At 58.1% G+C, this 12,949-nt stretch overlaps 1 protein-coding gene across 1 annotated transcript; it reads right to left on the bottom strand.

The window, feature by feature from the left end:
• Window positions 1–1,127: 1,127 nt before the first annotated feature.
• Window positions 1,128–5,443, bottom strand: GOT1 (glutamic-oxaloacetic transaminase 1). The gene is made up of 9 exons (XM_075107396.1): window positions 5,222–5,443; window positions 4,746–4,927; window positions 4,038–4,161; window positions 3,676–3,788; window positions 3,376–3,480; window positions 2,665–2,815; window positions 2,363–2,528; window positions 2,091–2,233; window positions 1,128–1,808 (listed from the first exon to the last, which is right to left on the bottom strand). Exons 1-9 carry the CDS (start codon window positions 5,334–5,336, stop codon window positions 1,669–1,671), a joined length of 1,239 nt encoding a protein of 412 aa, XP_074963497.1. The 5' UTR covers window positions 5,337–5,443; the 3' UTR covers window positions 1,128–1,668.
• Window positions 5,444–12,949: the final 7,506 nt, after the last annotated feature.

Raw genomic sequence — 12,949 nt, 5'->3', positions numbered from 1 at the left:
GCTATGGTAAATGGGATAATGGGTAATGAGCTTACACTACAGAAAGGGAGAAATTTAGGTCACTCATTAGGAAAAACAAGGCTGGTAAGACTGGCAAAGCATTGGTACAGATCACATGTGGGGTGGGCCAGGCCCCACACCTAGAAATCTCTCAGGACAGAAGTGTATGCAGATGTCAGAAACGGCAAAAGAAGAGTTGGTTCCTTAAACTTTTGTCCTGAGATCACCCCTAGAAGTCATCCTTTAACCACTACCCCATCATCCCAGCTGTGGATGGACATCAAGAGGAGAAAAAACCCCACCTGCACAGAAGAAAGGCTGCCTCTGGCTCACTCTTTTATGCAACACAGACACTAATCTGAAAAGGACACACAAGACCCCATGCACTGTCTCTCTGCAAACATACCAAGAAAACAAGGCACCATTTCCCCCTTCGCTAAGCTGCAGCACAAGCAAAATCCATCAGGGCAGCAGTGACTACCACTAACTGACCCAGGGAAAGGGGCTGGGCCCCTTTCTTCACCAAGATCTCGGCAGGAGGCTGCTCTGTCAAGGTGGTAATATCAGCTCACAAATAGATGTGCAAACAGTGGCTGTAAAGAGCAGAAGCAGATGGTCCCAGCTCTTTTTCAGTGCCAGAAATGCAGGCTGTTGCTGGCAGGCCCTGCTGAAGCCAGGGGTAGTAGGTGGTGGTTCACCAGGGGCCTGCTGAGAAGCAGGAACTCTCTCGTTTTTGACGTATTAGCAACAGGCCAGGAGCTCTGGGCCAGGGAGGGATGGCCAGATGGATGGGTAACACACAACCATCCAGAAAGCAAGCACATAGACAGGATGGGCTGGACAGCACAGGGCAGGAGCAAAGGAAAAGGAACACGAGATGGACATGGGAGGAACTGGTCAGCTACACGTAGAGTCAGAGGGAGATCTCAACTACACTATCCCAATAGCACTGTGCCCCATTGGTAGCAACCGTGATCATCAGAGATGCAACACACCATGAGGAAGAAAGGGAAAGCCTTGAAACAAACTAAGACCCAATGGACAAACCATGATGCTGAGGCTCTGATCTCAGCCTAGGAAGAGGCTAGCACAGCCTGAAGGTATGACATCACACAACTGCAGGCAAGTTCAGAGATGGAGGTTTAATTTTCTGTCAGCAACACAAAGAAGCAATTATCACAATTACAAATGTTTGCTCACATAAGGCTCAGAACCAGGTGGGGGAAAGCCAGCAACAGCTTCGCCCCTCCCCAAAATACTACCGAGTGACATTAGTTCAAAAGCCGTACAAGATCCCAGCCAACTGGGCTGTTACCCCACAGCGCATTGCACTGGTACTAGACTTCACCTAGATCAAAATGATCAGTCACATGGAGTTGATTTTGATGTGCTAAAGATGCAGCTCTAAGTGCCTAAAGACCAGGCTGCTGTCAGTCAAACAAGAGCCAGAGCGGCTCATGCTGCCCCCACCCTCCTGGGGGCACTGACCCACCACATTGCAAGCAGTATTTCAAAAAGGTCAAGAGATTATTATCCCTGATTGAGCTACTGCTCCCATCTTTATTAAACCCCAAGAGGTGCGGGACAAGGCTAGCCACGAGCAGGGAAAGACACAGACTACACACTACAGCTTTGGTGACTTCATGTAAGTTTGGTTGTTCATGTGCTTCATTGGATTTTTGTGACAGCTTCGTGGATGGACTTAGCCACATAGTCCAGGTTCTTGGTAGTCAGGCCACACATGTTGATGCGCCCACTAGCCATCAGGTAGATGTGTTTTTCCTTGATCATGTACTCCACCTGCTTAGCTGGGGAAACAATTGGACATCAGGTGAGAGCAGTAATCCCACAGCTCAGAAAAGCCAACAGAACCAGTCAGTGCTGCTTGAACCTTTCACAAGCAGAAAACTTCCAGCACTGGCCACTAAAATGCTGCTTGCTGCTATGTCCCTGCTTACCCACAAAGGTAGTGATACCAGGGCTCTAGTGAAGTCCCTGAGAGATTTCTGCCTGGACTGCTTCAGCCCCGTTCACCCCCAGCAAAACTGTCCTCACCCAGTCCTCCCATCACTAGGCCACTTGGTACTTACGGTTCAACCCTGTGAAGCTAAACATGCCGATCTGCTCTGTGATATGGTTCCAGGTTCCTGGGGTCCCAAGGGACTCCAGGCGAGACCGGAGCTCTGACCGCATGAGCAAGACTCGATCTGCCATCGTCTTCACATTGTCCTTCCTGCAGCAGGCAGGAAGCAGAGCATGAGGGACAGGCACCTGCCTGGTTTGGAGCCCTCTTGCCAAGCCTGTCACTCAGTGAGGCGGCTTCCCCCACTTTCCCTCTCCCACTGGCCCTGGCGACACGTACCACTCAGCAAAGAGCTGTGGGGAAGAAAGCGTAGTTGCCACAATGCGTGCTCCTTGGGAGGGAGGGTTGGACCAAGTTGTGCGCACAATCTTCTCCATCTGGGAAAGCACACGCTGCACGTTGTCTGCGTCCTTCCCCACCACAGTCAGGTTACCCACACGTTCATCTGTGGACAAGCCAAGGGATGTGAGCCATTGGTCCCCATGCATCATGGCAAAGCAGAGCTTTCCCCATGCCCCAGCATGCCAGCCCCATCTGTCTGGGTATGATGCTACTGGGCCAGCTTACTGCCAGACACTCACTGTAGAGACCAAAGTTCTTGGAAAACGACTGTGCACAGAAGAGCTCAAAGCCCTCGGAGACAAAGTATCGCACAGCCCAGGCATCCTTGTCCAGGCTGCCAGAGGCAAAACCTTGGTACGCCGAGTCGAAGAACGGAAACAGGAACCGTCGCTGCAAGGAGGAACAGTGTTAGAGGGAAACCCCTTCCCCACAATCTTCACTTTACCCCCCGCTGTCCCTGTAGGAGGGAAAAACAACCACTGAGCTTCCAGGTTTCACAAAGGAAACATGGTCTGGCAACACCAGACTGAGATATTTTCTTTCTACTGGCGTAAAGGAATAGGAAGGCTGCACTGGTCAAGAAAGGGTCAAATGCAGGAGAAAACTGCATCTGAGGTCACAGGCACAAGAGATGCACTGCCTTATATCTTACTATCCAGCACCTGTGAAAAGCAGGTGCCCATAGATAATCTCTCCAGCATGGGAAACCTCACTGCAGCCCATGTGACAGAGTTTGAAAGGAAGAACTTTGAGGCATGAGAAGAACTGGAATGCTTCTGTCCTCTGAGTGCAGACAACCAGCATCCTGTCGGCCTCTTCCTTCAACACCTGCCCTGTGGAACTCCTCCAGCTTCTGTCACATCTCCTGCCATTCCCTACAGCCCATCTCCAGCTGGCTCAAGAGCTCTCTGTCCCCTCAGCGCCGTTTTAGCCCCAGCAGCAGCCCATACCTTCATAACAGCAGCAATCTGCTTCCACTGGTCAGGAGTGGGATCTGTGCCAGTTGGGTTGTGTGCACAGGCATGGAGGATGAAGATGGAGAACTCTGGGGCTTTCTGAGGAGAGAGCGGGTCTTGGTCACACACAGGGACGAGACTGGGCACCCACAGCAGAGGGAGAGGCCCCGAGCTGCTCTGGGCACCGCCAGTCTCTTTTGTAGAGAACCACTGCCAGGCACAGCATGCAAGAGAACAGCCAGCTGTTGACAGCACAGCACCAAGCTCAGCCCATCCCATGCTAGTTTTACTCACCTCCATGTCACCCAGCAGCCCCTGGAGATCCAGGCCCCTCTTAGCAGCATCCCAGTAGTGGTAGGTTCTAATATCTTTAAAGCCAGCATCCACAAACACAGAGTTGTGGTTCTCTGAGGAAAGAAATCACTTTTCAGAAAAACAGGCTGCCCCTCCAGCAAGCCACCTTCTCCAGTCCCAGCATCTCCCTAAATGTCACCAAATACACAATGGAGACACTTATGCTCCCTTTATGCACAGGAGGAAGGCCCCCCTCTTGCTACCCAAGCCCCTGCCCTGCAAGAAGCTCAGCTGTGCCCCCCTCGTCCGCTGACCCACAGGGGACCCTGCAAGGACATGGCAGCACTGATGACAGCACTTACCCCAGGATGGAGCAGAGATGTACACCGGGGTTGCTGTGTTGTTGTTTCCATTGTACCAGCGCCTCAGGAACTCCGCGCCGATACGCAGAGCACCTGTCCCACCCAAGGACTGAACACTTCCAATCTGCAACAGAGACAGTTGCCAGCAGGGTCCATCCAGGTCAACCTCACTATCGGTGCACAGAGAACAGAGGCGCTTGCAAGAGTGAGCCAGGATCCCAAACACGCTCCCTGGGGTCATCCCAGCCAGGGCATCATCGCCTTCCAGTGGTCTTCAACCTCCTTCAGAGCTCAGGCCCACCCTGATGCCTTCTACAGTTATAAATAGACTCCAGTTATTCCTGTTACTTTTTGGCACAGCACAGATTCCCAGCTAGCACCTTATTTTGGGAAAGGTGGTCTATTATCTAACATCGGTTTCCCATGGGGCAACAGTTAGAAAATGAAGGAAAAACCAAATTCCAACCGCAGCCCATGTTTGGTTTTTCCCAGAAGTTACAACTACTTGTGCAAACAGCTTCATGTACACAGGATCATTGAGTAACCTACAACCAGTAAAGACCACAATGGAAAAAAATCCCCAAATCCTGCCAAAATGCTGTTACTCCACGTATTTGTGCTCTTCTGCTTGGTCTGCTGGAGAGATGCCCTAGGGATCCCAGCAGCTCTCCCAGCAAGGAGTGGTCTTGCTCCCCGTCCACCACCTACCCGGTTCTCCTTGATGGCAGGGCTGTCGTCACCCAGGGCGATGCGGGAGGCGTTGGCCCGGAACTCGGGCAGGCCCAGGATGGGCAGGTACTCGTGGTTCAGGCTGTTGTCGTTGGCGATCATCTGCTCCACCTTCTTCACCACCGGCAGGACCCATGGCTGCCCCTCGTCCGTGCGGTAGGCTGCGAGGAGAGGGACACGCGGCCTTTCAGCGCCCGGGGGGACACTGGGCCTCCCGGCCCCGGGGCACCGACACCCGAGAGCGGCGGGCCCCCAGCACGGGGTCGCCCCCGCGACCTTGACGCTCGCCGGTGACCCGTCGCCCCCCGCCCCGCCTAGCCGCCCGGGGACCTTTGGAGCCCGGGTCCCGCCGCTGCCTCCCCGCTGGCGGGGGCCGGGGCCGCCATCAAGGTCGCCGGCCGGCCTACCCCGCGGGGAAGGGGCTCCCGCCGCACCGGGGGAGGCCGCACACTCACCGCCCACGCCCAAGTTGACCTTCCGCGCGTCCCCGTCCTCCCGGAAGTCCGCCGTGAGCTTGAAAACAGCGACAGGCGGAGCGCGGGGGACGGCGGTGAAGATGGAGGCGGCCATGGCGGCGCGACCCCCTCCCCTCCGCTGCGCTCCGTTACGGGCGGCGCGCGGCGCCTGGAGGAGACGCTCACCTTCACCGGCAGGGGCGGGGGCGGGCCCGCCGCACGCCTCAGCCAATCAGCGAGCTTCCAAGCGGCCCCGCCTCCCCGCCGCCAGCCAGGCAGCGGGCAGCGCGGTCCCTCGGGCGGAGCTATGGGCAGCCAATTGCAGAGGGGGACGGTGGCCGGCAGCGGGGACGCACGTGCTGCCCATTGGTGGCCGGAGTCGTCCATCTCCCTCCCGCCCAGCTTCACCCACTCCCCTGCCGCGTGGGGCAGGCGGGCGCGCGGCGCCGCCGTGGGGCGCAGCGTCTCGGGGCCCGCAGGTGGCCGGGGCCGGGTGTGTGGTCCCGGAGGTGCCGGCAGGCCCGGGGCCGCGGCGAAGGTTGCAGAGCCGTCACAGGGGCGCGGGGCTGCGGCGGTGCAGCGTCCGGTGGGGTGCGATGGAGTGTCCCGGAGCCACCGTGACGATGGTGCGGGGTGGGTTCGGGGTGCAACGCCCGGGGCGTGGGGATGCCGTGCGCCCGAGGCGGTGTTGTTCTGCGGCAGTGCTCGGGGGTGCAGTGCCCGGTGGGGCACGGCATGCTCCCTATGGGGGACCCGGGGGTGCAGCATACGTGTGGTTGCATATCGCCCCTGGAGGGCGAAGCCGGGGTTCACGGCAGCCCCAGGGAGGGCCGCGCCCGGGGGTGCAGGGTGGTGCAAGGGTGAAAGGCTTGGGGGGTGCAGGAAGGGGTCAGGAGGGCCGTGCCCCGGTGCGGATGGGTGCAGGGGCATTGGCGGGAGTGCGGGGTGATCCCGGGGGTGCAGCGACCCGGGTGCGGGACGGGGACGGCTGTGAGGACGGTAGGTGTTTCCACCCCAAGGCGGGCCACGGGGCTCCTCCAGTGCGTCTGCCCCGGGTTTTTCAGTCGCTTTCCTGATTCCCAGCGAGCAGGTCAGGCGCTGCGCGGCGGCCCCCTGAGACTCTCCCAACCCGGGGGAAACGCCGGGGTCCCCTGGGCGTGTCTGCCTTCCCACCAAGAGCCTCTGGCAGGTGGCACCGCCAAGGCGAACCCTGCTCCGGCCCAGGGGGAGCGTTTGGGGTCACCTGTTAGCTCGGGACCCTCCTCCCCGAGCTCATGGCATTGCACTTAATCCGCAGGGAATTTCTCGCGGCGCCTCGCTGCCAAGATCTGCACCTTTCCCGCAGGCACAGTGCTCCCCACGCTGCCCCCACCCTTTGTGGTCCCACCGCCCCGGAGGCTCCCTCCAGCCCCGCGGGGACCTTCGGGAACACCGGGTGTTGGGGCGGCTGCCGTCGCGGGGCGCGGTGGAACGGCGGCTGTGCAGAGGGATGTCGGCAGAGGGCAGAGCCGGCCCGCACATCGCCCCGCCGCCGGCACGACCGCCCCGTCCGGCCCTGCCGCTGCTTCCGCAGCCCCGGCGAGGAGCGGCACCGTAAGGCGGGAGCGGCTCCGGCCCGTCCCGGCGGGACGTGGCCCAGGGCTGCCCCAGCATCCCACCCGCGGCTCCCCCCGCTCATCCCCGGGGAGGGGGCTCGCTGCCGCTCGGTGCGTGACCGGCTCCGCTAGGAGCCCGCCGCCAGTCTAAAGCGGCTTTTGAAGTTTGCGGGAGTCCGCCCGCGATCCCGCAGCATCTGGGAAAGGCTTCGAGGGAAATGGAGAGGACTTTGCGAACAACAGCGCGACCGCACCCCACCCCCCCTCCGCCCCCTCCCGTGACATAAAACACAGGGATACGGGACGGGAAAGGCCCCTCTGTCCCCAAACGCTTTTGCAGACAGCCCATGTCCTACGCTCCCTTTGTTAACCCAGCCAAGATCCCTCTGGAAACCAGTTTGGTGCCTCGCCCCGCTCCCATGCCGATGGTGGCTCCGCAGCCCGGCTGCCTGGGAGGGAGCCCAGGGGCACAGCCCTTGCCTCCCCCAGCTCCGGGCAGCACCTGGAAGAACTGCCCAGTGCACTTTCTGCTTAGCATAAGAGCAGGGAAGAGGCAGAGCTGAGCTGCCCGACGGCACAGCAGTGTGCCAACGCTTCTGCCTTTGGAGAAAACAGAGTAATGGGAAAGGCAGAGGAGCAAGACAGTAGCGCCAGACCACAGCCTTGGCCCTGGTGGGTTTTTTAGCCCAACTCAGACAAAACTTCTGTTGGACTTTCAGAAAGAGCTGTGTGGAAAGCCCGAAAGGGCTTCAGGTCTGCTCTTTACAATTGCCTTGAAGCCCTGCAAGCGCCTGACCTTGTCAAGGTGCTGTCAGGGCATCTCCGAATCCTACCCTTAACTCTAATCCTAACCTTAAATCTAACCCTACCTGTAACTCTAACCCTAAGCTTAACTCTAACCCCGACCGGATGAAAAGCAATTGGTTTTCTTGAGGTTGGTGGATGCTGCAGTGCTGAGCAGGGAAGCAGCTGATGAGAACAAGGGCATCAGAGGTAAATGAGGGTAGCCCACCGCCGGGTGAGTCACATTTTCTGCTCACGAGGAGTAAAGCACTGCACAAGTGGGATGCTGCAATGGGAAAAGCCGAACAAGGCTGCATGTTTCTGGAGCAGACAGAAGTGCTGGGGAGTCCCCAGACTGGCAGGCTTTCACTGCACTTACTGGTTCCTAATCCTACTGCTCTCCAAAGAGCACTGGGATATCTGGGGACATGGCCAAGCCCTTTCCCAGTGCAGAGCAAGGAAGTCATAAAGGCACAGAGGTGCTGCCTGCCAAGCTGGCTGCACCAAGCTGCTGCTTGGGACCGCCAGAGCAGGCTGAACAGTGCCAGTCACAAGAGAGAACATACAGTTTCCCCAAATCAGCACTGTCTTGCTCTCCTTCCTTAGGGGCTCCTGGGCAGCATGAGCTGAGTGGTGCCGGTCCAGTGGAGACATCTGTACTATGGCCCATGCCTGTAAGGCCAGGGTTGCTGACCCAGCAGGAGTTACCTGCCAGTGCGCCTGGCTGCCCGTAGCCCGCCGGTGTCCCGTGCCCTTGGCGGCACAGCACGGGGCTTTGCTGGGAACAGATGCAGGAACGAGACAGACAGGCACAAAACAACAGGCCGCCGGGCCCCCGAGCTGGGTGGTTGTGTGTTAGCAAGATCCCTCTGGCCTTGAGCTTTCATCTCCCCAGCCTACACAAAGGGTGCCACCAAAATGTATGTAAAAGCAGGAGAAACATGGGAGCCAGCCCTGAGGCATCCCTCCCTTCATCTCCTGCCTCTGACTGACAGCCAGCAATGACCTGCCACTCAGCAGGAAAGCTTGCACACCTTACCTGGAGCAAAGGAGCCCCCTAGGCACGCACTGCTGCGCCGCACGCAGGCACGGACCCCCACACTCATCCCCTCCTGGGAGCTAGAGGCAGGTGGGCTCGGTGGCCAGCCTGGCTCCTGCAAAGCTCAGGCTGCTGTGGGGATGCAGGGACAGCCGGGTACGAGGTGCTGCCCTCCCTGTGGTGTCAAGCCCTGTGTGGGCCTGGAAAAAGCCCTTTCTGGGAAGATATAGACGACCTCCACTCACCCCATCCCCCTCGCTCCTGCTAGCAAGGTCCACCCTTGCACCCTCCAGTCTCTGCCCCATCCTCTTCCTTGCCAAAAAGCCCTGCCCAGCGCTGGGGCACCCTCAGTCCTGGAATCACAGCAAGGGTTTAGGCTGTCCTGCCCCAAGGCACTGCCCATCCCGTGCTGAGGCTGGGTGCAGGCAGCGTGTGGGCAAGGAGCAAAGCTGTGGCTGTTCCCACTGGCTGCTGTGTGGGGGCTGTTTTCCCAGCCATCCTCCGAATACAGATGTTTTCTCAGTGCAGGATCCAGACAGAGGAGGGTAAAATGTTTTCATTCCAAGCTCCTGGGGTCAGGTCATGGTTTGTCTAAATGGCTTTTGTTGCTGTAATTATCAGATTAGCTGATCTCTGGCAGCGTGTTTAGGGGCAGCTACATTAACTGTGGATCCTGACACCCCTGACGCCACTCTGCCCAGCTGGGGCAGTGGGTTTGCAATGGAGTGATAGGGATCAGAGATGCCGGGAGAGCCAAGTGAAAGGCTTCTGATTGTTTTTGAGCTGGTACCCCGCTGGACCCTGGCCCAGCAGCAGCTGGCACTTTTTGGGAAGATAGCAGTAAGCCTCCTTGACCTCCTTAGTGCACATGGTGTTGCTGAGATGGGCCTGATCCTTTCCTCCCCCCCCAGCCTGCAATGCACCGCAGCTGCAGAGCCCTGTCCCAGGCACTTGCCTGCTGTTGTGGCTGATGCTCAGCATGCAGACACAGGACGGGGCCACCTGTGGTGCCTCCCCTTGCTCAGGACTGGTGATCTCTGCAGGCAGCGAGCCCAGAAGGTCATGGGGGGCTCTGGGACCCCACGCTGTGGCTGGGATGGGGTGCTGATGGCCAGTGCTTGGTGCAGGGTGCTGCGAACAGTGGGCAGCCCCCCAGCAGCCAGGGAGGCACAGGAATAGGAGCATGAGATACCAGGCGAGATGGAGGGCGTGACAGGGATATAAGAGAGCAGGGCAAGGGGCAGATAAAGAGGGAACAGGAGTTTCCGGCCCCCACCAGCCCCTCGTCAGGTCCATCTGTCAACGCCTGCGAGTGCTGATGGCACCAAGCCCTGGTGGCAGCTGGGGCCGCAGGTCCTACCGAGGGGCACCATCAGGGGCTGGGAAGGGGCCCCCACTGCTGCCTTCTTGCTGCACTGGGGCACTGGTAGTGCCTTGGACCACAGCATGGCCCCACAGGTGCCCCTGAGGCTGAGCCCCCAGCCACACTGCCCTGCAGCGCCAACCTCCTGCTCCCCCAGCCCCACCACATACACAGATAGGGTGTGCCAGGGATTTCACCCACCAGCACAAAAAGAAATCAGTTCCTGCTCTGCTGAGCTGCAGGTGAACATGCAGGTGCTCAGTAGCTGCTCACTCAGGCACTGTGCCCACAGCGGCTGCCTGTCTGCTGAAACACTGTGCCACCTCTCTCACCTGCTGTAGGTGGGAGCAACAGGAGTTTCCCTTGAGCAAGGCAAACGCTCCAAAGAAATGAAATAATTCCAAATCAGAAAGGACTTTATTGTTTCTCCATAAAACAAATTATTTAAAGTGTAGTTTTACTGCATTTCAGTTTCTGGATTCTTATAATGCTGGAGCAAAACATCCCACTGAATGAAGACTTCTGGAGCAGAACATCCACATCTTCTCTTTCAAAGAACATTTCAACCTCTTTAAATGCTTCAGAAAATTTCAACAGCAAAATTTTGCCTTTAAACACAATGTTCCTGAAGGAATTTCTGGCTTCAGCAAAACAAAATTTAAAAAACTAGTGGAAGCTATATTCCCGGTATTTTTCCTAATTGCCACCATGACAGAGCTTGGTTAGCTCCAAATACATCTTCTTTGCAGCCAGAGGCCAACCCTGTTCTCTAGCGAGAACAAAGCCTGTGTGCCCCCAAGAAGGAGCATATCCACCAACCCTATCAGACTCAAACCTCTCCTGCCACCACTGCTGCCTGGGCATAGCCAGAGGCTCACCATTTCTCTGTTTAAACCCATCTTGCATATTAGTCCTGGTGTCTCTGGAGTCCCAGGCCAGTCCATGGACCACTCAGGACCTGCCTCATGACCATTCTCACCTCCTCTGCATCTGCTTGGCCCCCAGGCACTGGGGAGGAGCACAGGAACCCAGGAGGAGCACTGGCCCTGAAAGGGGCAAGGGATGGGCTGGTCCCAGTGCTCACCACGGGACGAGCCACTGGGGCTGGGAAAGCCTGTTTCAGAGACCTGCTTTCCTCTAATCTTTCCTTTTGCATCAGCACCCACTGGCAGATGTCAGGAGACCAGCCCATGGACCCTGACCTGTCCAGGTGCTGATGCCCAGTACCCTGGTGCATTAAAGATGGTTTCCCAAGGGTGCAGAGGACCAATGGAGAGAAGACTGGGCTGTTGGTCCCTGAGCATCCCCAGCTCTGGAGCAGGACAGTCACTGCTATGTCAGGGCATAGACTTTTGCACAGCCAAGGAAGCTGTTTTTGGGAGGTCCGATGGGGGGAGATAGCTGCCACCCCCCAGGCCTGGAGTGCTCCAGAGGCAGCAAATCCCCTACCCAAGGTCTGCCCCCTCACTGGTGAGCCTGGATCATGCCTCGGGACAGATAGTCCCGATGTGTCACAGGGAGCTGCTCCACTGTGGCGCACCCAGGCTGCTGGGCAGCTGCGGGAGCCTGGCTGCACCCACAGGGCCAGAGCGACAGAGGCATCTGCAGCACAGCCGGTCCCAGCTGGACCCCTCCGGGCAGGGTGTGTGCCCCAGCATGGCCAGGATGAGGCCAGGAAAGAGGACTCAGGCTTCCTTGCAGGGAGCCCGGTGCCGTGGGTAGCTTCTGGACCTTGGTGTAGGAGCAGATTTACTGAAAACAATTTATTTAATATCAAAAATAATTTCTTACGATGTTTTGGCTGGCGTCAGCCGAGCGCTTACTCACCCAGGAATTCAAACAAAGGCAGGGCTGGCGCCCAGCCAGGGGGTCGGGCGCTGGGTGGTCGTGTCCATCCTGGCCTCGGACCCGCCTCTGGGTCACTTGCGGGCTTGTGGCATGATGTCTCCATTTATTTATTGGAAATGTTTGAACAGGAAATGCTAATGGTTTGGGTTTGTGGAGACAGCTGGAGGGGTCCAGCCAGAGCTGCTGGGAAGGGGAGGGTGTGCTGAGACAGGGCAGCTCGGCAGGGAAGGGGGAGCCAGTCCTGTCGGTGCTGCCGCTGGGGATCTGTCCCAGCTCCACTGCCTCCTCCCTACCTCTGCCTGCAGCCACCGCTGCAAAACACATGGCTGAGCTTTAAGTGTGGGGCAGCTCCTGGCACGCCACTGTGCCTGCTGCCTGCACCCAGCACCGCCGAGGTGCATGGGAATGGCACAGAAAAAGTGGTGCAGGGGGACCGGCAACCATGGCGCCACGCATGTCCCATCCCCAGCCCTTGGGCTCGGGCCTGGCGGGTGCCCATTAATGTGGGAGGGATGTGAGAGTGTTGCCTCCTCCTGCAAGGGGGTCGAGAGGTTCCTACACAGCCTGGCTCTGGACCGGGCTGTTCCTGCGTTTGCTGATAACAGCGGAGGTGAAGCCTGACCCAGGAAAGCAGGCAAGATCCGCAGAGATAAACTCCCCGCAGCAAGACAAAGGCACTGACCTCCGCGCAGCCCAAGCCGCTGCATTCCCACAAGCACAGCAACAATTGCCCAGGAGCAGCAGGGAAACCTGCACCAAACCCTGCTGGCCAGGTGCCGGGAAGGGCCTGCGCAGCAGCTGGTGACTCCTCCACGAGGATCACTGCAGAGAAACCGCAGCTCAGGGTTTTCAACCAGATCTACTGTAGATATTGATTGCTCAGACAGTGACAGCAAAGACAGCCTGCTGTTATTGCTCTCTCTTCATTCAGCAGCACGGTGTACTCGGCACTGCCTGTGTTGCACAGCCTGAGGATGCTACAGAAGTACCTCCTCGTACTCCTTATGTTACACTTTTATACACACACTTGCAGCACAAACAAACTCGAAGTTTCATCCCTAAATGCAGCTGAGGATCTTTGCACTTGTGCAATTCAGGTT

Source organism: Phalacrocorax aristotelis, chromosome 12 (genome assembly GCF_949628215.1).
Source record: "Phalacrocorax aristotelis chromosome 12, bGulAri2.1, whole genome shotgun sequence".
Classification (NCBI taxonomy): domain Eukaryota; kingdom Metazoa; phylum Chordata; class Aves; order Suliformes; family Phalacrocoracidae; genus Phalacrocorax; species Phalacrocorax aristotelis.
The sequence above is the reverse complement of the archived record's forward strand: the minus strand, read 5'-3'. Positions and strand labels throughout refer to the sequence as shown.

Excerpts from the sequence above, each read along its gene's own strand:
- GOT1 (XM_075107396.1), bottom strand. The coding sequence starts at position 5,336 with ATGGCCGCCTCCATCTTCACCGCCGTCCCCCGCGCTCCGCCTGTCGCT. Across the intron at positions 3,789-4,037 it reads CATCTCTGCTCCATCCTGGG|AGAACCACAACTCTGTGTTT; the intron begins GTAAGTGCTGTC and ends TTCTTTCCTCAG. Across the intron at positions 2,816-3,375 it reads AGATTGCTGCTGTTATGAAG|CGACGGTTCCTGTTTCCGTT; the intron begins GTATGGGCTGCT and ends TCCTCCTTGCAG.